The sequence below is a fragment of the Garra rufa genome, chromosome 5, assembly GCF_049309525.1.
Source record: "Garra rufa chromosome 5, GarRuf1.0, whole genome shotgun sequence".
Classification (NCBI taxonomy): domain Eukaryota; kingdom Metazoa; phylum Chordata; class Actinopteri; order Cypriniformes; family Cyprinidae; genus Garra; species Garra rufa.
The window spans coordinates 44,738,773-44,766,632 of NC_133365.1; the positions used below are offsets into that span (position 1 = coordinate 44,738,773).

General features: G+C 35.1%; 2 protein-coding genes across 2 annotated transcripts in view; both read left to right on the forward strand.

Moving 5' to 3' along the window:
• Positions 1 to 3,276, forward strand: part of zdhhc8b (zDHHC palmitoyltransferase 8b) — a 106,013-nt gene extending 102,737 nt beyond the window's left edge. The window contains exon 11 of the mRNA XM_073839784.1: positions 621 to 3,276. Within this exon, the coding sequence (XP_073695885.1) occupies positions 621 to 771 (151 nt within the window). The 3' untranslated portion in view covers positions 772 to 3,276. The remainder of the gene's footprint in view (positions 1 to 620) is intronic.
• A 2,316-nt stretch (positions 3,277 to 5,592) lies between these two features.
• The window catches only part of LOC141335566 (uncharacterized), a 29,490-nt gene continuing 7,222 nt past the window's right edge, over positions 5,593 to 27,860 (forward strand). The window contains exons 1-5 of the mRNA XM_073841070.1: positions 5,593 to 5,769; positions 19,754 to 20,610; positions 24,041 to 24,092; positions 24,507 to 24,642; positions 27,660 to 27,811. Of these exons, the coding sequence (XP_073697171.1) occupies positions 5,689 to 5,769; positions 19,754 to 20,610; positions 24,041 to 24,092; positions 24,507 to 24,642; positions 27,660 to 27,811 (1,278 nt within the window). The 5' untranslated portion in view covers positions 5,593 to 5,688. The remainder of the gene's footprint in view (positions 5,770 to 19,753; positions 20,611 to 24,040; positions 24,093 to 24,506; positions 24,643 to 27,659; positions 27,812 to 27,860) is intronic.

Sequence of the window (27,860 nt, forward strand, 5' to 3'; positions counted from 1 at the left end):
ACATCAAACTGCATGATTGTTTCCTCTTTAAAATTATGATTTATTACAGGGCTCAACAAAAAGTTTTTTTTTTTTTTGTTTTTTTACTTTCCATGCCAACATTTTTCAAAAAGAAAAATCCCTTTTTATTTTTAGCTATGTATTTTAGATTTGTTTTATTCTATTTGTTCTTTGTTTTTTTTTACTAGAAATAATATTTATATTTTTACATTTTTTTAAGTTGTACATTTTCTTTACAATTTTCTTTTTCGTAAAAATAAAATACAAAAAAAGATAAAAGAATTTAAAAAGAAAAAATTAAGATTATTTTTCAAAAATTATTTTTGCAAGACATAATTTGTGGGCAAGTGCCTGTTTTGTCAGCTGGCCCTAAACTGACTCCTTATTTTTGAGTCCTGTATTACTATACTATATTCTCAATTGTATAATCCCTTCCACCACTCTTCAATATTGACCTCTTCTTCATGAACTCATTTTCATTTGTAACATATCCGTTCATTTAGTACGTTTGAATCTCTTTCTTCCTAAAGAAGGACAGAAAAGGATAACAGTTCACGATACAGTTGGAAAGGAACCACCTCAAATATGTCTTCCTGTTTTTTGATATTTTCTCCACATAGAGAGGATCTCGGTCAAGGTAAAATCAACGGGCAACTAAAGGGCCAAGCACGTGACTGCCATCTAGGGACTCCTTCTGGAACTCCCAGCAGACACACCAGTGTCAAAAAGGTCACAGGAGTGGGCGGAACTACATATGAGATTTCCGTTTGACGGACAGCTTGGAAGAGCCACTGCCTGCGAGGAAAAGCACTGCCATGGCAACAACACCTCCACTTGTGCTCAAGAAAAGAAGTTTTTCTCTTTTCAGTTTTTTTGAAATAATATTCAAACTGACCGATCAGGATACACACAGTATCAGGAGCAGTTCTGGTTTTGCATTAGCCATTTCTTTGCTAAAGAGATGGCAAGCAACTTTCCGTGTGACCCAGTGTAAAATATAGTGCTTCGTCAAAGAAGCGTTGTGTGTTTTGAAAATGTCAGCCATCAGGATATAAATCGCACACCACAGAAAATATGTTTAATTGCTTAAAATGGAAATTTAAAATATATATACAATAAGGGCTGAATATGTACAGTGTCACTTCAGTTGTTTGTATATAAAAGGTCAAAGGTCACATATGCTGATCTTTCACACACTTGAATGTGAGTATATATGTACATGCCAGTAACTCCATTACTACTATGTTTTTGTCATTATGCTGATCTAATAATCAGGGTTTCATCTCACATGCATTTCTCTGTTAAGCTATCAGGTTCCAAACAAACCATAACAGCACTTGTGTACTTTAAAAAAAAAAAAAAAAAAAAAAAAAAAAAACAAAGCAGAAGTTTTATTTTTCAAATATGGTGGTCATTTACACTTTTTGTAATGTAAAACTATAAGCTGCCATAGAAATAAACATAAATGTGTGTATGTACAATAAAAAAAAAAAAAAGAAAATTAAAAAAAAAAACTAATACTGGCTGTTATCACCAGTTTGTTAAAACTTTCTTTCAAACTTTGTTTTTCTTTAAAAAAAAGTATTTTATAGTGGAAGAAATGTGAATATGGCCACATGTTAAAGCCATATTTTACAGTCATGATCTTCTCAAGTTGTTTTATTGCTTTATCATTTCCATTTATTTGTAATAGATTAGAAAAACATGATGGTAATTCATGGCTGCATCCCAAATATTATCATTTCTTTTATTTTTATAACGTCTTCTCTTTTTTTTAACCCAACTTTTATAAGTTTGGTATATTTCAGTTTTTATACAGATATTCAAATGGGTGGGTGTTTGGATTTTTGAATGGATTTTTTCATTTTCCATTACTTTTTTTGCATATTTTATAATTTATTTGTACAAATTCATTAGTATGCATTGCCATTTTGATTAGTTTGAAGTAGTACTTTTTGTTAAGGTTTTTTTTTTTTTTTTTTTTCAGTGAATGAATGTTGAATATTGATGTTACTATAGATTGTTTTAGGAAGGTTGAAGTGAAGATGCTTGTTTTTTGAATGCTGGATCCATTTGAGAGACATAATATGACATGTTTTTTATAAACTGTTGTTCAAGTTTGGGGTCAGTAAGATTTTTTTTGAAAGACAAAGAAAGAAATTAAACTGACATGTTAAACTGATCAAAAGTAGGATATTTGTTACAAAAACACTATTTATAATTTCTATTGTTTCTTTTGAATTTTTTACTATAGTTTTAATCAAATAAACAAAGCCCTGATGGGCCTAAAAGACTTTTTTTAAATGTTAAAATCTTACAAGCCACAGTCTTTTGAACAGTAGTGTAAATCAAAGTTTCAATTTCTTCATATGTCCCTATCATATCATTCAATTTGGCGAACAAAGCCTCACCTGCCCTTCTCACTTTCAAAAGGGGAGAACAATAACTTTTTTTCATTAAGAGAGACATTGTCACTGGTAGTGCAAGACTTGCTGATTTAAAAAAATAAATGAAATAAAGTGGCAGGTATTTATGTAATTAAAAGCTTCAGATCTGTTTTAAATGTAATTATTTTTTGTCTAAATTAAATGGACAGCACAGGTGAAAGTTGCAAATACCGACCTGCTAACAGACGAACTTCACACTGTGGCCTGTTTCATGATTAAAGACCTAACAGTTTTATAAGGATCATTTTGTAGTGTTGATTTATGCTATCGACATCTTTGACAGGGTGATCTTACAGATGCCTTGCTGACTGAAAATGCACCGCATGTGGAGTTTCTCTGCTGCTCATCAGATGACTTTCCAAGGAATTCGTATTGATTTCCTCACAGATCTGCCTTAGGGGTCTAACAGACTACAGACACTCAAGCACTGACAGTCCAAACATCATTTTTGGTGCATGTAAAAAGGGTCATTATCATGCTTTTTCCAGTCAAACAGCTCCTTGAAATTGTAAATAATTCATGTGGTCATGGAAAAGCCTTTGCAGTTTGCTAGGCTCCATTTCTGTGAATGTTTCACTGTGTTCGGTCTCAATGTCAACATCTCTGTCCTTCACTGCCGCTGTCTGGCACAGCGTCACCTTCTGTTGAAATGAAACAAGTGTACAGTAAAAACAAAAAAGAAGAAAAAAGAACAACTATATGGGACTTTTTTCTGTAATGAAGTATTTCGTTCCGATGAAATGAAGACATTATAGTTTCATATCAAGGTACATCTATTATTTTTGTTCATCAAGGGGAAAAAAATTAATAAATATAACTTGAACATTCATTTCGGACTCTGTTTATTTTCTATTTTGAAAAATCATGATACTTAGAGTAAATGTAAGTTTAGCCTTAATTACGAATTGACAGACAGATAGATTATATGTTTTTAATTTTTTAATTAGAATAAATGTAAGTTTAGCCTTAATTTTAGGTCTCATCTTTCATTTCTCATTGTTTTAATATTAAGATGGACGGATGGACAAACAGATAGATGTTTTTAATTCTTTACTGAAACAATAAATCTAAGTTTAGCCTTAATTTTGGTCTCATCTTTGTAATTTCTCATTGTTTTAAGATTAAGACCGACAGACAGACAGACAGACAGACAGATACATTCAAGCCCGAAATTATTCATACCCCTGGCAAATTCTGACTTAAAGTTACTTTTATTCAACCAGCAAGGTTTTTTTTTTCATTAGAAATGACACAGACGTCTCCCAGAAGATAATAAGACAATGCACAAGGCATCATTGTGGAAAAAAATTATTTTATTTACATTTGAACAAAGAGTGGCATGTCCAAAATTATTCATACCCTTCTCAATAATCAATAGAAAAGCCTTTATTGGCTATTACAGCGATCAAATGCTTCCTATAATTGCTGACCAGCATTTTGCATGTCTCCACTGGTATTTTTGCCTATTCATCTTTAACGATGAGCTTCAACTCTTTCAGGTTGAAGGCTCTCCTTGCCATCACCCTGATCTTTAGCTCCCTCCACAGATACTTAATTGGATTTAAGTCAGGACTCTGGCTGGGTCACTGCAAAACGTTAATGTTTTTGTCTGCTAACCATTTCTTCACCACTTTTGCTGTGTGTTTTGGGTCGTTGTCATGCTGAAATGTCCACTGGTGCCCAAGGCCAAGTTTCTCTGCAGACTGCCTGATGATGATCCTTGGATTCTTTTTTTACCTTTCTCACTATCCTCCTGGCCAGCACAGGTGTCACTTTTGGCTTCCGACCACGTCCTCTGAGATTTTTCACAGTGCGGAACGTCTTATATTTTTTAATAATACTTTGCACTGTAGCAACTGGAACTTCAACATTTAGATATGGTCTTATAGCCCTTTCCTGACTTGTGAGCAGCCACAATGCGCAGCCGCAGGTCCTCAGTGAGCTCCTTTGCCTTAGCCATGACTGTCCACAAACCAACAGCAGAGAGCTTCTGTTTTTCACCTGTTGAGTTGATTAAAACAGTTGTTCCCAATGAATCAGGGTAATTAGGATGCTTTAGAACAGACTATTTGGAATGGTATAGAACTTTGGATTTTCCCATAGACTGTGACAGTTTGCAAAGGGTATGAATAAATTTGGACATGCCACTTTTTGTTCAAATGTAAATAAAAGATGAGAAATATTTTTTCCACAATGATGCCTCTTGTACATCGTCTTATTGTCTTTTGGGAGAAGTTTGTCATTTTTGGTCAAAAAAAAACTTGCTGGTTGAATAAAAGTAGCTTTAAGCCAGAATTTGCAGAATAAATGTAAGTTTTGCCTTAATTTTGGTCTCATCTTTGTAATTTCTCATTGTTTTAAGATTAAAACGGACGGACGGACAGACAGATAGATAGATAGATAATTGTTTTTAATTTTTTACTAAACAGAATATAGGTTATATATAAGTTTAGCCTTAATTTTGGATAGATAGATAGATAGATAGATAGATAGATAGATAGATAGATAGATAGATAGATAGATAGATAGATGTTTTAATTTTTTTACCTAAACAGAATATATATAAGTTTACCCTTAATTTTGGTCTCATTTTTGTAATTTCTCATTGTTTTAAGATTACGATAGATTGACGGATGTGTAGATAGATAGATAGATAGATAGATAGATAGATAGATAGATAGATAGATAGATAGATAGATAGATAGATAGATAGATAGATAGATAGATAGATAGATAGATAGATAGATAGATAGATTTGTAAACATAAACGGTATTAAACCAATCTCAAGTGTGCAGAACAAAAAGGTCAGACTTGTTGCACAATGAATAACAAGTTTAAGCAAATAAAGGCCAATTGGCTCCACAGACTTAAGTTTAATATCAAAGAAGAAGAGTCGGGGGGAGAAACATCATTCTGTCCGAGTTGGCCGCACAAAAATAAAGTAGTCTAAATGAAAACAAAATCTCTTCCATTTTAGGACGTAGATTAAAGGTAATTCCACTCCCTAAAGCATTGTGCAATGGTATTAAGTGTTCCCATTCTCTCTCTCTCACTCTCCCCACTGATGTCTATTTGATCTGTGCAGTAGTCGTGAACGCGCTCCGCCAGACCTCCGCTGTTGCTGCGTGCGTGTCCACGCTTTATGAAGGCGCGCCCCCGCGTTCCCTCAGGTGAATGGAGAGAGGGAGAGGACGAGTGCTGTGTGCGTCTCTCCGGCCGAGCTGAGCTGAAGTGACAAAAATGGGGCTTCGCGGAATGACCAGGACGGGGGTGTACATGACAGTCTGCCTTCTGTGGGTGACTGGATGCTTTACGCAAAAAGTGAGTATAAGTGTGTGGCAGTAGCCCACTTTCCCTTTTGTTTGTCTGCGGTTTGTTTCGGCTTGTCAAAATGTTTACAGCAGGGATTATAGTATTCAGTGTGTAATAAACTATATGGAGTATGTAGTAGTTAAAACAACTTTAACTGTTACGTCTCTTGATCTGAAGGGAATTTAATTCGGAAGTTTGGGGAAGGTGTTGTGATGAAATGTGGAGCAGCTTGTTGTGTGGTCCGGGTCGGTTCTGGCAAAGAGTTCGGCTGAGCGGGGTCAGTTCAGCACGGGCCAGCGGTTCCGCATCAGATGGTTCCGTGAGATTAGTTTTTACATCTGTAATGTTTTTCTAAATAAATAAAAAAAATCTGTATAAATAACATTTTATTGATAAATTAAGAATCCAAGCTAACATTATATAAAGGATAGAACAAATATATATTTTTAAATAAATTAACTCAAATAAACAAGTCTTAATTATTAGTAGATCAGTTATGAGCTGTTTTTTTTTTCAGTAATACATTTAAATGTTTTAGTTAAACATATTCTATTACAATGCTTGGGCTTAATGTAAAGAATATCTAGATAGTATAAATGTAGAGCCAAATTCTTGTTGGAAATCTTGGCATAAGTATCTGGTGACAAAAACTACCAGTCAAAAGTATTTCAGTGTTGTTGTTTTTTTTTTATTTTTTTTTTAAGGTCTCTTCTGCTCACCAAGCCTGCATTTATTTGATCCAAAGTACAGCAAAACAGTAAAATTTTAAAATAGTTTTACTATTTAAAATAATACTTTCCTATTTGAATACATTTTAAAATGTAATTTATTCCTGTGTTTTTTTCAGCATCATTACTCCAGTCACATGATCCTTCAGAAATCATTCTAATATTTTGATATGCTGCTCAAAAAAGTTAAAAACAGCTGAGTAGAAATATTTTAGGTTTCTCTGATGAATAGAAAGTTCCGAAGAACAGCATTTATCTTAAATAAAAATTATTTGTAACATTATACATGTATTTATCATCACGTTAAATCAAGCTTTCTTGATAAATAAAAGCATGAATGATTCCTGAAGGATCATGTGACACTGAAGACCGTAGTAATGATGCTGAAAATTTAGCTTTGACCACAGGAATAAATTACATTTTAAAGCATATTCAATTAAAAAGCAGTTATTTTAAATAATAAAAATATTTCACAATTTTGGATCAAATAAATGCAGGCTTGGTGAGCAAAAGAGAATTCTTTAAAAAACATTAAAAATCTTAAACTGGTAGATTAGATCACTCTTGGTACTACTAAGTAAATTTGTTTTACTTCAAAATATTATCATTATTTGACTCTCTGTTATGTGATTAACATATAGCAAGCCATTTTGTCACGTGACAAGAACTAAATCAGATGATAGACCCCCTTAGACTATCATGACTTTATTTTATATCCCTTATTTTGAACTCTTTATGAAGATATTTTTTGTTCAAGTCAGATGGGGTTATCCTGAGAAAGCCTCTTGATATTCGTAGCTCAAGAGTTAATGATATTTGTTAAAAAAAAAAAAATTCAATGTTTTTAACTGTATTTATTTAGTAGATAATGATTAAGGTGTTGTATATACAAGGTGCAAAAACTGGCTTTTACTGGCTGCTGACACTATGTGAAACTGTTGGAGTCATTATCAAAATGTTTATAGAAATATAAAATAGTATAAACATTTTTCTAAAATTTTACTGAGCAGACTTTGTGATTTTTGGGAACCTGTCTGCATCCAAATAGTACATAGTTGCATTATGCAATGTTGCATCATCCCATTGTCATAATAGGCCTATTTTGTTTCCGTTAAAAATCAAGTTTTTAAAGTTTCTGAAACAGGTTCCAGACATGTACAGTCATAGATCAAAACTGGATGATAGGACCTTTGATATACTATTTTATTCACATTCCCTTTACTTCAGCTTCTTTCCATATTCTATCAGTTCTCAACACAGAGGCAGTACACTGTTTATGTAGCTTCCCACATGCTAGGAAATGGAGAGTTTGGGAAATATGGTGTTAAGGAAAAGCTTAGTGTGTGTTTTCGAGGTGATTATCAGATTCCTGTGGAAAACGTGCTCCACTCATGCAATTAAACACATTGCTCTGTGGTCATTCCCACATGCTGTCTTTCACCAATACTTATTCACTTCCCAGGCATGGATATAATTTATTGATTCTTGTAGAGCCGAGTGATATTCCATACAAGGATAAATAGAAATGGACATATTATGAGAGAATTTTGAGCTTAAATTTTAAAGGTGTGCAGAGTAATTTCCTCTCATTTAAAAAAAATAAATAAAATAAAAATAAAAACCTTTTATGCAGTTATTTCTTCTGTGGCACACACACACACACAAAAAAATATATATATATATATATATATTATTTATTTATTTTTGTACATTTTGACTGTGCCACATAAGGTCAAGGGCTATTTCTGAGGTGACGACCTTTCAGATTAAGTCATAACTCTCTTCCTTTGTGAATTCTGAGAATCCTGAGCCACTAACAAAGGCTTTATTGCATTGTTGATGTGCATAGCTTCAGTTACTGAGTGTGTGCACCTCAACGGCTCTGCAATTATCTGGCCCCTCTAAATGCTCCCTTTGTCCTCTTGAATTAAGTTGATTTTCAGAACTGTGCAAATCAAGTTTGGAATTTGCTGCATGGACCTCACAATCAGATAAAGAAAAAAAACTTATACAGTATGATATTATGTAAGATAGGTTTAGATACCTGTCATAGATTTGATCTGAAGCATTTTCATGCATTTTCAAGCATTTCTCTAGTAGTCATCAATATTTGGGACAATGAATTGCTCTCATTCTTGAATTAGTGTGGTTACCACTGCGTGGGTCAGAAAATTCCTGCGTGCATGCATGTGTTTGTGCTCACATATCTATGCAAAGCACTTGCAGCTCTGTGAGTGATTTCTCTCAATTATTCAACCCCACCAATAATGCTGTATCACACCCACACAATTCTGGGACTTACACCCAGCTGAATGAGAATGGAGAAAGCAACTTGTAACAGTCTTAATGGGAGCAAACCACTAATATGCATTTCCTGACCAGCAATCCACATTCTGTGTGAATTTGGAGATTTCAGAGTAACAGTTTTGAATGATTTGTGGAGAGTAATTATAAGAAATACAGTAGAATTATTTAAGTGACCGCTATGGTCTAGTTGTGAACAAGTATTATATTGTACTCCATATATAACTATTTTAAAATAGTTTAATTAAAATGCATAACTTAAAAGTCCTATTAAAAATTAGATATTGCTGCTACATGTTTATCACCAATGGACCATTTTAGTTAGAGGGATAGTTCATTTTTGATTAAATCCGAAATCTTTGGAGGGTCAGAAAGCTCTGAGATGTCATAAAAAATATCTTATTTTGTGTTCTGAAGATGAACAAAGGTCTTACAAGTTTGTCTTAAATCTAAAAGGTGAATAAGCTTTCCATTGATGTATGGTTTGTTAGGATAGGACAACATTTGGCTGATCTTTATCTGAAATCTGAGGGTGCAAAAAAATCTAAATATTGTAAAAAAATCACATTTAAAGTTGTCCAAATGAAGTCCTTAGCAATGCATATTACTAATCAAAAGAACTTTTGATATATTTACAGTAGGACATTTCCAAAATATCTTAATGGAACATGATCCTTACTTAATATCCTAATGATTTTTGGAAAAAAAAAAAAAATTAATAATTTTAGACCCATACAATGGATTGTTGTCTAGCTACAAATATACCCATACTTAAGTTTTTGTCACAATTACTTGATTTAATTACATTTACATTAAAAAAGAATTTTCAATGTTTAAAAACAGCTAAAAAATTATTTGATGCTTTTTAATTTTTTAGTTACTTTATATTACATTAATAATTACATTAATTTCATTGATGTTTTATTATTTGTTCTAGGTTATTTTGTTTTCTCTAAAAGGTACGCTTTGTAACTATATTACATTTTTAACAAAGTATAAATATTGTGTAAATATTGTGTAATACAGTTTTAGTTAAGCTGTATGTTTCCTTTGCTTTTAGTGAAATACTGCTCACTTGTTTGTCCAGCTTTTCATTTTTATTGATTATTAGTATTCATTCAGGAGTTTAATTTACATTACTAATTGTTACATTTCTCTGTGTTTGAAGAAAATCTGTTTCTGTCCAAAGTGCAGCAGCTTCCTCTGCTCTTTTCCTCAAAATATTATTGTGGAATATTGTCATATTCCGGTCCTGTTGGCCTCAGTGTCCAGTGGCAAGCTATGACTGATGTAACCGGTTGTAACACATCATCACGGGCTCTCTGTGCTCTGGGCTCGATAGTGCCTGGAACAGTCTCACTTTTCACAACCAATAAATAGCCGTGCTCCTCTTCCAGCCCCCTTACAGGGGCCCATAGCATGTTTATGGGGGACTCACAGGGGTGTTTGTGCATTTGAGTGTGTGTGTGTGTGGCAAAATGGGCTTAAGCTCTCAGCTTGCACAATTTCAGTAGTCATATTGTCAGCTCATATTATCTCTGAACCCTCTGTTGTGAAAACACTGCTGTTCAGAAGAGACCAGGAAAAGAACTATATATGAACTTTGTTTAACAGCTTATTGACTTCTCACGTTTCATAATGAGTCACATTTTTCTATTCTATGCCGTTAAGTACAGATAATGGTGGTGAAACAAGCAGAAAATGATTTTTTGCAAGAATGACAATAAGAACGGAGGTTGTGAAGTGATATGTTTACAGTTTACAAGGGAAGAAGAGATCGATGTGTGTAACCTATCAATACAAAAGGAAGTTTCAGCATGGTGTTTTTCACATTGCAGCCCATACTGCGAAATCTGCTGTTCCCTGCGACAGCTGTGAGTTTATCTGGCACTGTTTTCCTCACACTCATTCAGTGAGTCAGCTACAGTTTGTTAGTGTTAAAAGTGCAGGAGGCTTGTTTTTCAGTTCAAGAGTTGCTATTGCATCAGCAGACAGAATAGATTTTGTAATTCAAATGGAATACAGCTAAACAGAAAAAATTAAAGATGCCAATAAATAAAAATTGCATGCATGTGCTTATATTGCTTTGCACTGTTTCGCATTTACAGTATTAAACTGTGATCGGTAACATTAGATCGGCATTTGGGGAAAGCCCCATGGCTGTTATGTATTGTCATTTTCCGGATACGTGTGTTGGCTACATGCTATCATTATCATTATATACCTACCTGCCTCTTTATAGTGTTTCTAATCTGCCCACAGGGTTTATGGCGTCCTCATTTCTTGTGTACTGGTCCCTTGCCATATTCGTTTTCCATTGTTACCTTTGTGTTTTATATTCTCTTAACTAAATCATGCTGTGCTATTAAAAAATTGCATAAAGGTAAGTGGCAAGTTAGAGGATCACATTACACTTTTTCTTGGGTTTAAGTTGAACTTTTTCTTTGTTTTTTCTTTTTTCTTTTTCTATCCAATGTGATGTATTTTTGAGTGAAACAGGGTTGTTACAATGAGAAAACAAAAATGTAGGATTCTTCTTCGAATTGACTGGAAGATGAAAGGTTGGTGTTTCAGAACTGAACGTGATTTCAATTGATTGTGGAGGGCTACTTCTCTCCTGAACGCCCCCTTAACCCTTGTGTTAATGTCGAATTGTATGCAGATGGTAACTGGATTCAGTACAATTTACTAAAAAATCTGTACAAACAGTAAACCTTTAACATTAAAATATGAGTTCACTTCCAGAATAAAATGTCCTGATAATTTACTCACCCCATGTCTTCCAAGATGTTCATGTCTTTCTTTATTCGAAAAGAAATTGCGTTTTTGAGGCAAACATTCTAGGATTTTTCTCCATATAGTGGACTTCAATTGTTCCCAACAGTTTGAACTTCCAAATCTAGCGAAACGATTGGTCATTTTCTAAGAAAAATACTCGCTTGACCTCACACATTGCAGAATCATGCACACGTGACGTAGGCAGAAGTTCGACCCAATGTTTACAAAGTGAACATGCAAAGAAAGTTAAACAGTCTTTACAAAATAAAGTAAAACAATGATGTCAGACGATTTTGAAGTTGGAGAAGAAAATGAGATATACCCTACCTTTTGTACCAAAGTACATAGACGAAGAACTAACCGCACATGACTTTTCCAGTGTGACCACGCATTGTGTGAAGACATGCATTGCAGAGCTAGTGCAACATGAGCATTTGTGACCCTGGACCACAAAACCTGTCTTAAGTAGCACGCGTATATTTGTAGCAATAGCCAAAAATAAGCTGCATTGGGTCAAAATTATCGATTTTTATTTTATGGCAAAAATCATTCCGTAAAGATTATGTTCCATAAAGATATTTTGTAAATTTCTTACCATAAATATACCAAAACTTAATTTTTGATTAGTAATATGCATTGCTTATTAACTTAATTATTTTCTCAGTATTTTTATTTTTTTATTTTTTTTTTTTTGCACCCTTAAGGTCGTTAATTTTGTACATTAAAAAATAAATCCAAACTCACGTTGTGTCAATCACGTTTACACACTGCCTTTCGAAACTTTGGTCCGTCATAAAAAAAAATCGGATGGGGTTTGCATCCATAGCAATCATTTTGATAGGTGTTTTGACAATTCAGAGCCAGCCTGATGTTCTGCACATGACGAATTTTGAGGAATACTAAAAAAACGCATACAAAAATTTCAGGACACTTAGATTACAGATTTTCAAATAGTTGTATTTTGGCCAAATATTGTCCTAACAAACCATAGATCAATGGAAAGCTTATTTATTCAGCTGTCCGATATGTATAAACTCATACAGTATTACATAAAATTGACCCTTTTGACTGGTTTTGTGGTCCTAGGTCTAATTTATAGTTAAAAGGTATATAAATGTGTGTGTGTGTGTGTGTGTGTGTGTGTGTGTGTGTGTGTGTGTGTGTGTGTGTGTGTGTGTGTGTGTGTGTGTGTGTGTGTGTGTGTGTGTGTGTGTGTGTGTGTGTGTGTGTGTGTATATATATATATATATATATATATATATATATATATATAAAAGAAAATGACAGAACGTTTTACTAAATAGAGACATTTATTCCTCAACTGGGATAGTGTAGAGCCCATTGAAGCTGCATTGAAACTGAAATTTGGAAGATCAAACTGTTGGAAACCATAAAAATCCACTATACAGAGATAAATCATGGAATGGTTTTCTCAAAAACCCTTAATTTCTTTGCAAAAAAGAAAGACATGAACATCTTGGATGATATGGGATTGAGTAAAATCAGGACATTCTTATTCTGGAAGTTAAGTAATCCTTTAATACTTTTCACATATTACAACAAATAATAAAAATACTTTTCCTTTGTTAAAAAATAAGAATATTATAAATGTCTTTTTTTTGTTTGTGTGCATTCGTGAGAAGCTGACTTAATTTTTTATTTTTATTTTTTTGGTCAAAGTGACACATGATCATTATAATCATAATAAATAATAAACATTTTGATTGCATACATGCACATTTCAAAACTTTGCAGGCATGTTCAAGACCCTAAATGAGAAAAGCTCAATTTTGTGTTGTGGGTCAAATTGATATTAAAAAGGTTAAGTGATATTGTTATACTCACTTGCTAGTAAATGACTTTGAGCGATCTGTCATTTTTATATGCGAGTGCGTATTGTGTGAGTGATTGTCAGAGAAGGAAGGGGGTCGTCAGCTCTCTTTTGATGTAGCACAACTGGGGCACGATAACCAGCGGGACCTTATGTAAATGCCTCCTACTTATTACCCTAGTTTCATTAAAATGCTATCTAACCAAACAGCGAAACCTTCCAACGTCCCCTGTGGGAGAAAAGAAAACTTTACTAATTACGCCATGCCAGTGCGGGACGATGATGTAACAGAGCTGGGATGTTTGGCATTATAAGAATGTCCCATTTCCTACTCCGCACTGTGGTACTTTGGACGCCATTCATGTGAAGTCTACCATGCATGGTACACTGCTCTAACCAGCAGATAGTCCAGTATTATGGTGGAGCCACAGTAATGACCCAATTCCATTTGTTTGGATAGAGAGGGAGGTACTTACAAAAATCTTGCAAATCACTGCCAATGTTTTCTTTTTTGTTGTCATTTGGAAATTAGATGTGGTCGTGTTGAACCAAATGGTTTTCTAAGGGGAGATGTTGATGGCAGTGATTTGGCTGAATTACAAACCTCTTTAGCATATTTCATTGAAACATGGACCTTAATCAATTACATTTCTGCTTGGAATAACCCTACATGCTTGTCCTGAACCTTTTTTCACCTCTTGTTCCAGTTTAGTTTGTTCTCTGTCTCTCATATTCATGTGCATTGCTCAACTTTTCCTGTTGTGCTAACCTGAAATCGGCTTGCTTTACATCCCAGCAGTGAGTGGCATTTGACCGGCTCAAATGTCAGGCATGCAATTATTAGTGTAGTAGCACATGAAAACTCTGGACAGCATGAGGCTACGACTTAAGATCTCTGTTTGATAAATGGCCTGAATGAAGAAAAACACAGGGCGTAAATCAAGTGTAGAAGTATACGCAGAAAAAACAAGGCATTATGAAGCTGAAACTTACTTTGACCTTGTCAAGTTGAGATTATTTACTGTGGCCTATTTCAAGATGACTTTTGAACTGATTTTGCTTTGTCCACCAACAAGAATGACTTTTGGAAGTGGTTTGGAGTACAAATACATAAAGATGAAAATCAAAATATATAATAATATATAGTAGTCAACAATTGAAGTGGAAGTTCATCAAAGTCCTGTGACAAGAACGGGTATTGTTTTGGTTTTAGGACAACTTTGATGAAAGGTTTTGGTCCACTTCAAATGTTAACTACCTTATGTATCATGGATGAAGATTATTCTTTAAATACAATAAGTATTACCTGTAGGCAAAGTGACCCACATTTGGTTTTCAACCAGTGAAAATGGGTAGAATTTAACATTTTGGTCATGGAGCTTCATTGAGATCCCCCATATCAATGGGATTTAACCATATAGGGCCTCAAAATTAACACACCAAATAAAAAGTTTATTAAGAATCACAATTATAAAATCATATTGAGCTAACTAAAATACTTGAAGGAACACTCCACTTTTTTTGGAAATAGGCTCATTCTCCAACTCCCCCCGAGTTAATAAGCTGAGTTTTACCGTTTTGAAATCCATTCAGCCGTTCTCCTGTTCTGGCGATATCACTTTTAGCATAGCTTAGCATAGATCATTGAATCCTATTAGACCAATAGCATCACGTTCAAAAATGAGAAATGACCAACGAGTTTCGATATTTGTCCTATTTAAAACTTGACTCTTCTGTAGTTATATCGTGTACTAAGACCGGTGGAAATGCAAAGCTTCAATTTTCTAGGCTGATAAGATTAGGAACTACACTCCCATTCCAGCGTAATAGTCAAGGAAGTTTGCTGCCGTAATAAGGCTGAAGCAGGAGCAGTAATACCACGCAGCACATGTGCAAATGCTAAACTAGCTGGGAACTCATTTCTGATAATACTCCGCCTGCTTCGGCCATATTATGGCAGCAAACTTCCTTGACTATTACGCCGGAATGGAAGTGTAGTTCCTAATCTTATCAGCCTAGAAACTCGCAGCTTTGCATTTCCACCGGTCTTAGTACACAATATAATATTATTATTATATTAACCAGCATTAAAAGAATAGTTCACCCAAAAATGAAAATTCTGTAATTAGTTACTTACCCTCATGTCGTTCTTCATTCATCTTCGGAACACAAATTAAGGTATTTTAGATGTAATCCGAAAGCTTTCTTCTGACCCTACATGGACAGCAACGGTACTACCACGTTCAAGGCCCAGAAAGGCAGTTAGGACATTGATTAAAATGGTGCATATGACATGGTTCAATTGTAATGTTATGAAGCTTCGAGAATGCTTTTTGTGCACAAAGAAAACAAAATAACAACTTTATTTAGCAATATCCACCGTGCATTCATGAGAGTACCATGATGCATGTAGAGCTGCTGACAGGAGCCAGAGTTCTGACATAGAAGACGCACACTGTCTTCATAAACAAGGAAGAGAAGAATTTGCTAAAAGTACAAATTCTTCAAATAAAGTACTTATTTTTCTTTTCTTTGTACACAAATGTATTCTCATAGCTTCATAATATTACGGTTGAACCACTGATGTCACATGAACTTTTTTAACAATATCTTTGCTACCTTTCTGAGCCTTAAACAAGGGTTGCGTTGCTGTCTATGCAGGGTCAGAAAGCTTTTTCTTAATTTTATTTTGTGTTCCCAAGATGAACGAAATTCTGGGTTTGGAACAACATGAGGATAAGTAATTAATGACAGAATTTTCATTTTGGGGTGAATTAAAAAAGTTTTTCCCTTCCCTTGTGATATCAGTTGAAAAGTGAAGTCGTTTTGGTTAGAGATTACGGAGACAAACATTTCTTGTTCACTAATAAGACTAGGAATGTATCTTTAGAAACTAAACCGACTTGATTTGTATCTCATCTTGACTTTATTTTCACTTTCTGTCCTGCATAATGCCGTTACTTGAGGCTAGGCTTGTTACCTGTCTGGTGTTGTTGAGGTCTTGCAGTTCTTTTATTCCCTCCCACCGTCCAGAACCAGTGCCAACAGGAAGCCCAATAAACAAACAGGCCCCTGCCAAGGTCTGGTTTGGAGTGGTCTAGCCCCGATTCCCATCTGCCTCCAATTATACCGAGGTCCCCTCATCCTGCACACCTGTGAGACATTACGAACAGCTTGTCTGAAGGAATACCTCCCTGGGGTTAGCAAAGCAGCCAGCATATCCAGCTTTGATACCCGATGAAGGAGGAAGAGTTGAATAGTTCAGTTTGGGAGAGGCAGACCGAAGCTAATTTTCTGAACAGAACATTTAGTTTTGTTGCTCGGTGGGTTTCTTTCACAGCTGTCTGTTGTTATTGCTCTGAAACGATCACATTAGAGCAATGCTTTACGTCGTTTTCCAGCATCTAGTGACTTACCGTCAGACCAGTTATGACTGCCAAAATTGTTTACCTATGTTTAATGTTGCGTCGAATGGACCGGAGCAGGGCCAAAGACTTTCCCGTTGGTTTGTTGAACTTGTGCCATACTCTTGAACTTTTGATGCTAGAACAACCACAGCCTATTAAGATGTTTTAGGACCATAGCGCTAACCCCTGGAGCGCATGTTCTGGGAAAAATTATCTTGAACAGTCTGCTGATCCTTCACTGCTATTAGATGTATTATAAATTTCTTTGAGTATGTTTATCCTAATCTACATTCAAGTGGTGCAGAAATGTCCATGGTTTGCAATCTTTGTCATTCCTTTGCTAACCATGCTATCTATAAAGTCAACCCCCATTCACTCAAGCGTCATGCAACTCTTTGACCTCCAGATGAAAGTGTTGCAGATTGTGTCAGGGAAGGTGATTTTCACTATTTAAAGTGATAGTTCACCAAAAACAAGAAAATTACCCCATGATTTACTCTACCCTCAAGCCATTCTACTTTCAGATGAATACAGTTGGCTCTTCCAAGGCAGTGAATGGGCATTGGGCATCCAATAAAGTGCATCCATCCATCATAGAAAGCACTCCACATAGTTCTGGGGGTTAACAAAGGTCTTCTAAAGTGAATCGAGACATTTGTGTAAGAAAAATATCCATATTTAAAACTTTATAAACCACAATCTCTAGCTTTCACTAATTGTTGTACAGGCGTTCACTAGAGACTGGTGTTTCAGCGGATGATGTAGGACGTAGGTGTAGCGTAAGCTCCAGTGAGAATATGATAGTCTCGTGAGAACTATGTTTTGTTTACAGCAAAGGAAAACAAGTATCATCTTGGATTATATCAAAATTGTAGTTGAATCGAATGCATATACGACAGTGGACAGTTTATAGTTTTAAATGTGGATATTTCTCTTACAAATATGCATTCACTTCAAAAGCCCCTTATTAACCCCCTGGGGTACTTTCTATGAAGGATGAATGCACTTTATTGGACTTGAAAATCTCAACACCCATTCACCACCATTATAAAGCTTGGAGGAGCTAGGACATTTTTTAAATGTAACTCCGACTGTATTCATCTTAAAGAAGGAAGTCATAAACACCTAGGATTGCTTGAGGGTGAGTAAATCATAGTGTAATTTTAATTTATCCCTTTAATGTGCATACAATTTCTAACTGGTATAATATCATGATTATTTTATATTTGTGACCCTGGACCACAAAACCAGTCATAAGTGTAAATTTGTCGTAATTGAGATTCTTACGTCATCTGAAAGCTGAGTAAATAAGCTTTCCATTGATATATTGTTTGTTAAAATAGTACAATGTTTGTCTGATATACAACTATTTGAAAACCTTCAATCTGAGGGTGCAAAAAATTCTAAATATCGCCTTAAAAGTTGTCCAAATGAAGTTCTTAGCAATGCATATTACTAATCAAAAATCAAGTTATGTATTTATGGTAGAAAATTTACAAAATATCTTCATGGAACATGATCTTTACTTAATATGCTAATGATTTTTGGCATAAAAGAAAAATCGATAATTTTGACCCATACAATGTATTTTTGGCTATTACTACAAATATACCCGTGCTACTTAAGACTGGTTTTGTGGTCCAGGGTCACATTTTTTTCATTGTGTCGTACAGCTTTAAGCCAAGGCCCCCTGTTTTCCACAATAATATTTAAAGACTTATTTTAATCTCTGAGTACTTGGAGTAATCTCTAAGTAATTACAATAATTATAATTAAAATAATTACATTTCATGATTCCATAAGTTTTAGGAACTGAATGTTCTTCAGGGCTCCCACACTTTTAACAAATTGATTTACAGAATATGACTCTTCATGTATATCCATTATAAAATGCCCATGGTTTTTTAGGTTTATTAATTAACATGACTTTTCTAGGTCTAGTAATCACACTTTTCAGCACTAGGTTACCTTATACAGTATATCCAGGTTTTCCAAGACCTAGTTGTTGAGGGGGTACATCTAAAATGTTAGATTTATAGTTGGTTTTAGTGATTCAGCTATTTTTAAAGCTTGTTTTGTCTTATTTATATCATTTTTAAGTCATCTCAAGGCACCCTTGAAAGTCTGCTAAGGCGTCCCAGTGTTCTTAAAAAATATCACATTTAACATGTCAGCAACTGCGTCTCATAGTCTTGTTTGTATGTAAGTTTTCGCTGCTAGAGGGGGCATATTCAAAACAAACAACGAAACAAAGACATAGTTTGATGACGCCGTGATTGAGTGTGGAATCTTGGGAGTTGTCGTCTTCATCCCCACAGCTGATGCAATCCGGTGGGACTCGGGCCGAAATCATGTTCAAGGATGAGCTAATGTTTTAAAGACTTATTAAGGTCACTGTGGTATGAAGCATGGTGGGGATGAAAGTTGTGGAAGCGAAGTGAGGATGCTTGAGCGATTGCTAATGAAGGATGAGCGCGACACACTGCTGGAAAGCAGAGGAGCTTTTAGTGTGCCACAGTCGACTGCTTTCGCTTCTTCCGGTCATGCGTATATAGGAAAAAACAGCACTGTTTTACTACACTACATACATTTGAGTGTGTTGAAAGTTCTGTTATAATGCGACTCTGTGTGTTTGTCACCTGTCTAATAAAATGCATAACATATTAAAGTGTCTTTGGGATTTCCATGTTTTCTACAAAATAATAACAAAAATGAAAAGGTGTATAATGTCACACTTTATCCATTACACTAGTTAAAATTGCTTATTTCTCTGGATTTAAACATTCTTCGAAACATTTGGGATAATGTAAGTATACAAGCAAAATATATTACACTGTTCTAGTGTTTTTTGGATATTTTAATCTAAAATCATACAGTGACTTTTTGGTTCTGGGCAGTGATAGTGAAAATGCATCTGATGTTTTTTTTTTGTCTTTGGTCTTTAGGTTTACTTTGATTGTGGTGCCAAGGTGGATGTTGTGGATGTGCAGGGCCTCATTCTGTCACCTGGCTTTCCATATAACTATTCATCTGGAACTCACTGTGTGTGGCAGTTCTTCATACCTGCTGGTCACCAGCTAATCATGGAGATGTTTGATTTTGATGTTTTTGAGAATCACAACAGTCCTACCACCACATCAGCTGCCGTTGTGGATGAGGTAGTGAATGACAGTGGTTCGCTGGTATCAAAAAGCCTCGGGAGTCCAAAGGAACCCCAGTCTACACACAGAGAGGACGTCAAGCAAGTGGTGATCCAGGAGCAGTCCACCAAAATAGAGATGACCAAAGTTTCCAATTCTGCCAAAATGCTTTCCGATTCCCCCTTGGCTCCTCAAGCGTCTCTTCCAGTTGAAAACAGAAATTCAGTTTCAGCTCAGGCATCAAGAGCAGTCACTGACTTTATTTCCACAAGCCCACATACAGCCATAGAAATGGATGACGCTGTGAGCCCTGAGACCCAGCCACCTTTGATTGATGCCTGTCCCCATGATGTCCTCTACATATCTGATCTCATCACCTTCTCCTCCCGATTCTGCGGCTCTAGACGTCCTTCTAGCAGCCAGTTGGTGTTTGGATCTGATGATGACATGGTAGAGGTCATTATGGAGTTGATTACCACTACCCACTGGGGCCGTGGTTTCGCCCTTCTCTTCCATTATCAGAATCAAACACAGGGAGCCACAAGCCAACGGCAGAGATCATTATTGACCTCGGACAGCAGAACTGGGGCACTGCTTGGTGCTGTAAGTGGAACGATTGTATTTGCTGTGGCCCTAGCTGGCACCCTCTGTGTGATTTTCAGGTAAGGAGGTTTCTACAGGTGGAGAGATGTATTTGCAGTTGATCTAGAATTACAGAAAAAGCTCACGCAGTCACCATGCAAACATATCTGACTTAAAGAGATAGTTCCACCCAAAAAAAAATTCTGAGATTAATTACTCACTCTCATGTTGTTTCAAACTTGTTAGATGAAAATAATTTTTGTGCTCAAAGAAAACAAAAATAATGACAATTTCTTCTTTTCCGTGCATGTAGTAGCAGCATTTCATAACCTCACTCTCAGTCCATAACTACCTGTCAGTATCACAGTTATTCTCTCATTCGTTCACTTTAGAATTAGTCAGTTGTTGCCTACACAGTACCATGTCCGTAATAATGTGAGTCAGGTGAGTTGTTGTTGACACAGCTGGAGGTATTTTTCATCATTGTTGGCAGCTTAAATCAAGTCTTTCTTCCCCTTTTTCGGAAACACTTTGATGTTAAAACGCTATTCATACCTGAGCATTTTCATGGTGCCGCACCTGGCAATAAACTAAACGCACAAAAGCGAGGTGCAGTCACACAATACAGAGAAAAGAAAGTAGAAGAAATATAAGAAGCAGAGAGAAAGGGTAGAATTGAGAGAACGAGAGACCATTGTCCACAAAGATGTTTCAGTTGTTTGGTTAAACACAAACATGACGTTTCAAAGAATCTATCATGTAAGATTCATTCTTTGTTATTCCCAATGGGAATAACAGTGTGACTTTTGACACTCAGAACTGATTTATGAGCCCCAGAGTTACTGAGCCATTTGTCTGTGTGGAAGTGATCTTTTCCAGTGCCTTTCATTGGCTTTGTTTACACCTGGTATTAACATATACAGTTGAATTCAAAAGTTTACATACACCTTGAAGAATCTGCAAAATGTTAATTATTTTACCAAAATAAGAGAGAACATATAAAATGCATGTTATTTTTTTATTTAGTACTGATCTGAATAAGACGTTTATATATATTTATAAAAATGACCCCATTCAAAAGTTTACATACACTTGATTCTTATTATTATGTTGTTACCTAAATGATCCACACAGTTGTTGTTTTTTTGGTTTAGTAATAGTTGTTTGTGAGTGTCTTCTTGTTTGTCCTGAACAGTTAAACTGCCCGCTATTTTTCAGAAAAATCCTTCAGGTCTCACAAATTCTTTGTTTGTTTTTCAGCATTTTTGAGTATTTGAACCCTTTCCAACAATGACTGTATGATTTTACAATCCATCTTTCGACACTGAGGACAACTGAGGGATTCAAATGCGGCTATTGCAGAAGGTTCAAATGCTCACTGATGCTTCAGAAGGAAACACAATGCATTAAGAGCTGGGGGGTGAAATCTTTTTGAATTTTAAGATTGTGGTAAATTTATTATGTACATTTTTTTTTTTTTTTTTTTTTTTTGTCTTCTGGAAAATTTATCTTCTGTAGCTTCTAAAGGGGAGTACTCAGTGAAAAATATCTAATATTTAGGCAACATGAGAAAAATGTACATATCTTCATTCTGTTCAAAAGTTTAACCTCTGGCTCTTAATGCATCTTTTTTCCTTCTGAAGCATCAGTGAGCATTTGAACATTCTGTAATAGTTGCATATGAGTCCCTCAGTTGGCCTCAGTGTGAAAAGATGGATCTCAAAATCATGCATTCATTGTAGGAAAGGGTTCAAATAAACAAAAATGCTTAAAAACCAAAGAATTTGTGGGATATAAATTCATCTTCACCTCTTGCGGTCTATATGTAAAGGTAAGTATTAAATAAAAAAAAAATGCATTTTGTATGATCCCTTTTATTTTGATAAAATAATTAACATTTTGCAGATTCTGCTAGGTGTATGTAAACTATTGACCTTAACTGTATATTAGGTGATCCATTGACATTGAAAACATATTTAATAACATGTGGGAAGAGGGCCATTTTATTTATTTTTTATTTTATTTTATTTTTTTTAGTGGTGGGCCGTTATCGGCGTTAACGTGCTGCGTTAACGTGAGACTCATATCGCGCGATAAAAAAAATATCGCCGTTAATCTATTCTCAAAGTTGGGTTGGGAGCTGGGTCTAAACTACGCAAGATATGATGACTTTCACCTTGATATTTTAGCGCGGATGACGTATATCTAGTTGAATTGCTCTGTAGGGGGCGAGAACAAGTCTTCAACTTCTGTGAAATGACCACATCAAATGAGACGTGCTGACATTGATGCAGTTATGAAGCCGCTTCAGGGCAGGTGCGTGCGTTGCTAGACCCTTTTTACTGGGGCACGTGCTCCAGTGAAAATCTGCTGTGCCCCAGTAAAATCTCAAGTTTGAGTTATAATTTACTTTGATAATCCCGAAATAAAGACATTAAACTATATGCAACAACTGAATTGACGCTTCTAAAAACAACGCAGTTTATTGGAAGACTATGCACGCAGATAGGCTATCCATACCCGCGCACCTGTGTATTTTACGGGAACGCGCACGTCGTACAGCCTTTTGCACAGAAGTACTTGGTTACACAAGTTTGTATAGTTAATTGTGTTGTAAATGCAATTGTCAAGCAGTTTGTAATGCATTTTGGAAACAGGAGATGAGCGCCTGGTCTAATGCGCCACCTGGCTTGAGAAACCCGTTCTCAAAGACTTAATTTTAGTCATTATTTGGGTAGCACACATATTCTGAATGCCTTCAGCAGAATTCAAATTAGCCAATTTAATCTAGATTAATCTAGATTAATTTCAAGATTTAATCTAGATTAATCTAGATTTAAAAAATTAATCTATGCCCACCACTAATTTTTTTGTAATCCTGTTACAAACAGAATTTGTTTGTTTTTTCACAGAAGTTAGTCTTGTTTTTGGCATTTAACAATACAGTTTAATAAGTATAAAATTAATGTATGCAATTATTTTGTAATATTTGATTATGACTAAAGGCACTAAAGGCACATTTGCAAATAAGTGAGTGGGATTTGTTTGTATATATTGAGCAGGCAAAGTTTATCAAAAATATTTTCAACTGTTCCCTCTGGAGTAATATACTGAGCCAATATTACTGTCTGGTTGAATTTCATCAGCAAATGAAAAGATGTTTCCTTTATTAATGGCATGTTCTTTCTAGAGGTCATGCAATTGCATTAGATTTTACAGCATGATTCAGATCCTTCAACAAGCTGCTACAAAATTAAACTGGTGTACTCCAGATTTTATAGCAGATATTTCAATGTCACTGACCTGAGAGAAGTAAACATTCATTTAATGGAACACTTGAAGACCAATAACAGTAATTAAAAGCAAACAAGATGCTATTATTTGTTTCTGTATTGTTTATCCTTCATATTTAACTAAATAAAAAAAACATTTATTTAAAATAAAAGTTTTCTAACAATATAAAAAAAGAAAAGCAAACAAGATGATGTTACTTGTTTTCTGTTTTTCCAGGCCAAAACTATGTGCAAAAGGAGCCAATGCATCCTCTTCCGGCAGCTCAGAGGTAAACGTATAGACATATGTTCTTCTTTCAGGTTGACCCACCTGCATACAGGGTCCAAAATGACTTTTTTTTCCCCCTGCACTTGGCAATGTCAAGTGAATTGATGAAATGACTCATATTGTGCATGAAACTAAAATAATTCAAATGTGTTTTGTATACAAAATACTGTGTATAAATTAAGCTTTATTATTTAAATTCTATAACAAATGACTTCTTGCGTATTATATATTTAAATGTGTGTGTATGTAAATAAGCAGACTTGATCTCTCACTAACAAAAGTGTGAATGCACATAGTGATTTTGTCTCAGTTTGGTGGATTCACCTGCCAAAGACCGTTTGTGCTGTCATTTGGTGTTTGGGGAGTGATTATTTTGCCCACTCGTGTAGAAATAATGTGAGGTATTGTGTTGTAGGTTCCAGAAGGAGTGTTAAATTCAGCAGCAGATGTGAGTGAATTGCAAATGGTTTCTCCCAATCGTTTGGAGCAGCAGCCGGGTACACTGAACGACAACAACAACCGTTCCCTCAATCGCAGTCTGTCCCATACAGGTGCCTAATAGCTCTTTATCTGTCCCTCTGCCTTATTCTGTTTTCCCTTCCACATCACTCCCTCAATCCTCAATCTCTCTCTCCCTCAATCTCTCTCACCCTCCCCTTCTCTCTCCCCCAGATTTATTGTTTTCTTCATTGATGTTGTCAGATGAGGGAACTTTAGGGTCACTGGGTTCATTTTGGTAAAGCTGTGGAGTTCATTGTCCCATTTCTGAACCTATACATTGAGATTAATTAGTCTCTTCTAGGAACAGATAAAAGGACAAATAACAAGAGGGTGTAGCTTGCTAAAAAATGTCTTTTTCCAGTATTCAAAGCAAATGGAAGTAATTATAAAATGTTATTATTGTTGTAAATAATGTGTTTAAATTAGTGCTGTCAAAATTAACGTTAATGCAGGTGATTAATTTTTCTAGTTTAACAGTGTTTCACATATTTAATGCCTCCCATGGCAACCCCATTCATAACTGTTGCTTTAGTCCCTCTCAGTGATGCGCGGGTCAATGTATAAACAACCCGAACCCGACCGACGTTTTCAACTAACCCGCCCGCAACTCGGACCGCAAAAAAAAAAGAAGTAAATATTGTACTTGACCCACTTCCTGACCCGCATGTTTAATATTTGCGACTGACAGCAGCGATTATATGCGGCTATGCGGTGGAGATGCGTCCACTGTCAAACTTCATTCGCCATTAATTAGGTCATTTTGTCAAAAGAAATGTTCTTGATTACAAGAAAAATACAGATTGTTCTTGTTGTGATTTATTTTGTCTTTTCTTTATACAGATTTAAATAGTTTCGTTTTCGAAGTACTCTAAATTATGTCAGTGATTCTCCGATGTTAAATATGATCAAGAATTATTTTATTTCGATCTACAGTGTAATAAAAGTTAAGAAAAAGATTAGCCTATAGCCTTAAATATATATATAGATTACAAGCTAATTCCTTTTTTCTTAACTTTTAACTTCTTCTAAAAATGATCAAGAATATTAAATCAACTTAATCGGCTAGGTTAGCGACTTTCCTTATACAAACATAACGAATGCACTTCAAAACGAAGTTTTCATATATAAATTCAGGAATATGACAAAATAATATTATTTTATATATAGAAATTGTATAGCTATAATAGTTGTATCAAATGAATAAGGAAATTATAGTGCCTTGAATTTATTAAGTAATGTTTAATTTAGTTCGTTTCGCTCTCTGGAAATGTAAAGAAAAAATACAGTTTTTACTTGGAATTCGTTTTTAATCCCTGATTTTAAACAAGCATATACATGAGATAATTTATATATTATTGCTTGAGTAAACGTTTAAAAATAGTGCTAGAAATTTTATAATTAAGGAAATTAAACAGACCTAGGCATTTGAAAAGACAGTGAAATGTGTCTAAAAATTCCAAAAAGAAAGAGAAGCATTGGACATAATCAAAATATTCGAGACATTTATTAGGAATACCATTTTCTTAACAATTAAGATGCTGCATGTGTTTATCCAGTCTAATCGAAGTGTGCGTCTCTCCCCCGACTTTCCCAACAAAAATCCCACCCCCTCTCAGAAAATACATAAAGCTGACATTACTGAGCTATATGCGTTTAAAAGTAGCCTATTAAAATGGTACAATGGCATTGCTCAGTTCAACGTGTTGGGAAATCGGGCATTTTGTCCCGCGTCAGCATTTATTCAACAGTTAATAACGCTCAACATTCAAAAGGTAAATATTAGGGATGCACGATATGTATCGGTCGATAACTTGCGCGTTTTGTCAGTAAAGCCGGTTCTGTAATCAGCGGTAAATGCCATCAGGTGGCATTTACCGCTGATTACAGAACCGGCTTTACTGACAAAACGCGCAAGCTTTATCGACCGATTGGTATCGGTGCATCCCTAGTAAATATCATTCAGCCAATAAAGTGTAGGTCGATGTATTTCATAGAAAATTGTGTCTAGTACTATATAAATTACAAAGGTTTAATTAGCATCTTTATTTCAAACGACCCGACCGACCGCGACCCGAATATCATTAAAAATATTTTTGGATGACTCGTAACCGCGGGTGACCGCAGGCACCCGCTCATTTTGGATCAACCCGCGCATCACTGGTCCCTCTCTCTCTTTTTTTTTTTTTTTAAAGAAGTGTGTTTATTTAGATGCATAATGTCTTCACAACCATGTCAAACAGGCAGAGCTGGAGAGTATTGAAGTATTTTTACTTTAGTTAAGTAAATTCAAAGTGTTTTTCTTTGGAAATATAAATAATAATGTCATACTTTTTACATCACTACATTTCATAAATAAAAGTTGTTGTTGTTTTTACTTTTAATACTTAAGAACATTAAAAATGTAGTACTTTCCTGTACTGAAGTAAATCTTTGAATTACATTTACTTGAGTAAAAGTAAGAAAGTAGTAGATTTCTAATGTGATTAAGTATTAAATGATATTTTTTATAAAACAGTGCAGTAAAAAATACGATATTGTGCTTTGGAATGTTGTGAAGTAAAGTTTTCTGAAGACAAACACTGATAAAGTACTTTTGTCAAAATTATTAAAAGAGTTATTCAAGAATATGTGAATAACTCAATTTTGACAAAAATGTCAGATAGAACCATATAATTCTAAGGTGACGATATGTGGGAATATATGATTTTGTGAAAATTTAGCAGTAACCTTAAATGAAATTATTTTTTTAAAAACACAAATCAATGAAGTCATGAGAAGTTAAGGCCATAATGCAGTAAGGTTTACTTAAGAGGTACATTGGCTTTATACTAAGCTCTTAATCTGAAACCCCCCACTCTCTTTAGCTTTAGTTCAATCATACCAGCCAGAAAACGTAAATGTTTCCATTTAACCTTCAGGTCACTGAACTGAGTTTTTCTCTTTTTTTTTTCTGACACGGAGACAAACGAATAACTTATTCAGCTTTGTATATGCATGTTAACCTGAGGTATTTGAAGATATTTTATTAATTTGACATTCCATATGTTCACTGTGCTGTTCTCTGAAGGGTCTTCAGTAAATGGAGCATGTGATGTGTCAGAAAAGGCCGCTCTAGAGCAGTTCTCCAGTGGTCTGACTGAATTAGAATTAGGCACAGATGAGGTTTTTGTCATCGCCTCTGCACCCAACTCAGCCCAACTGCCCTTCTCCCCACATACTGTGAGTATCTGATTCTTCTGTACATTGCTACATCCAGAAATGGATGAGA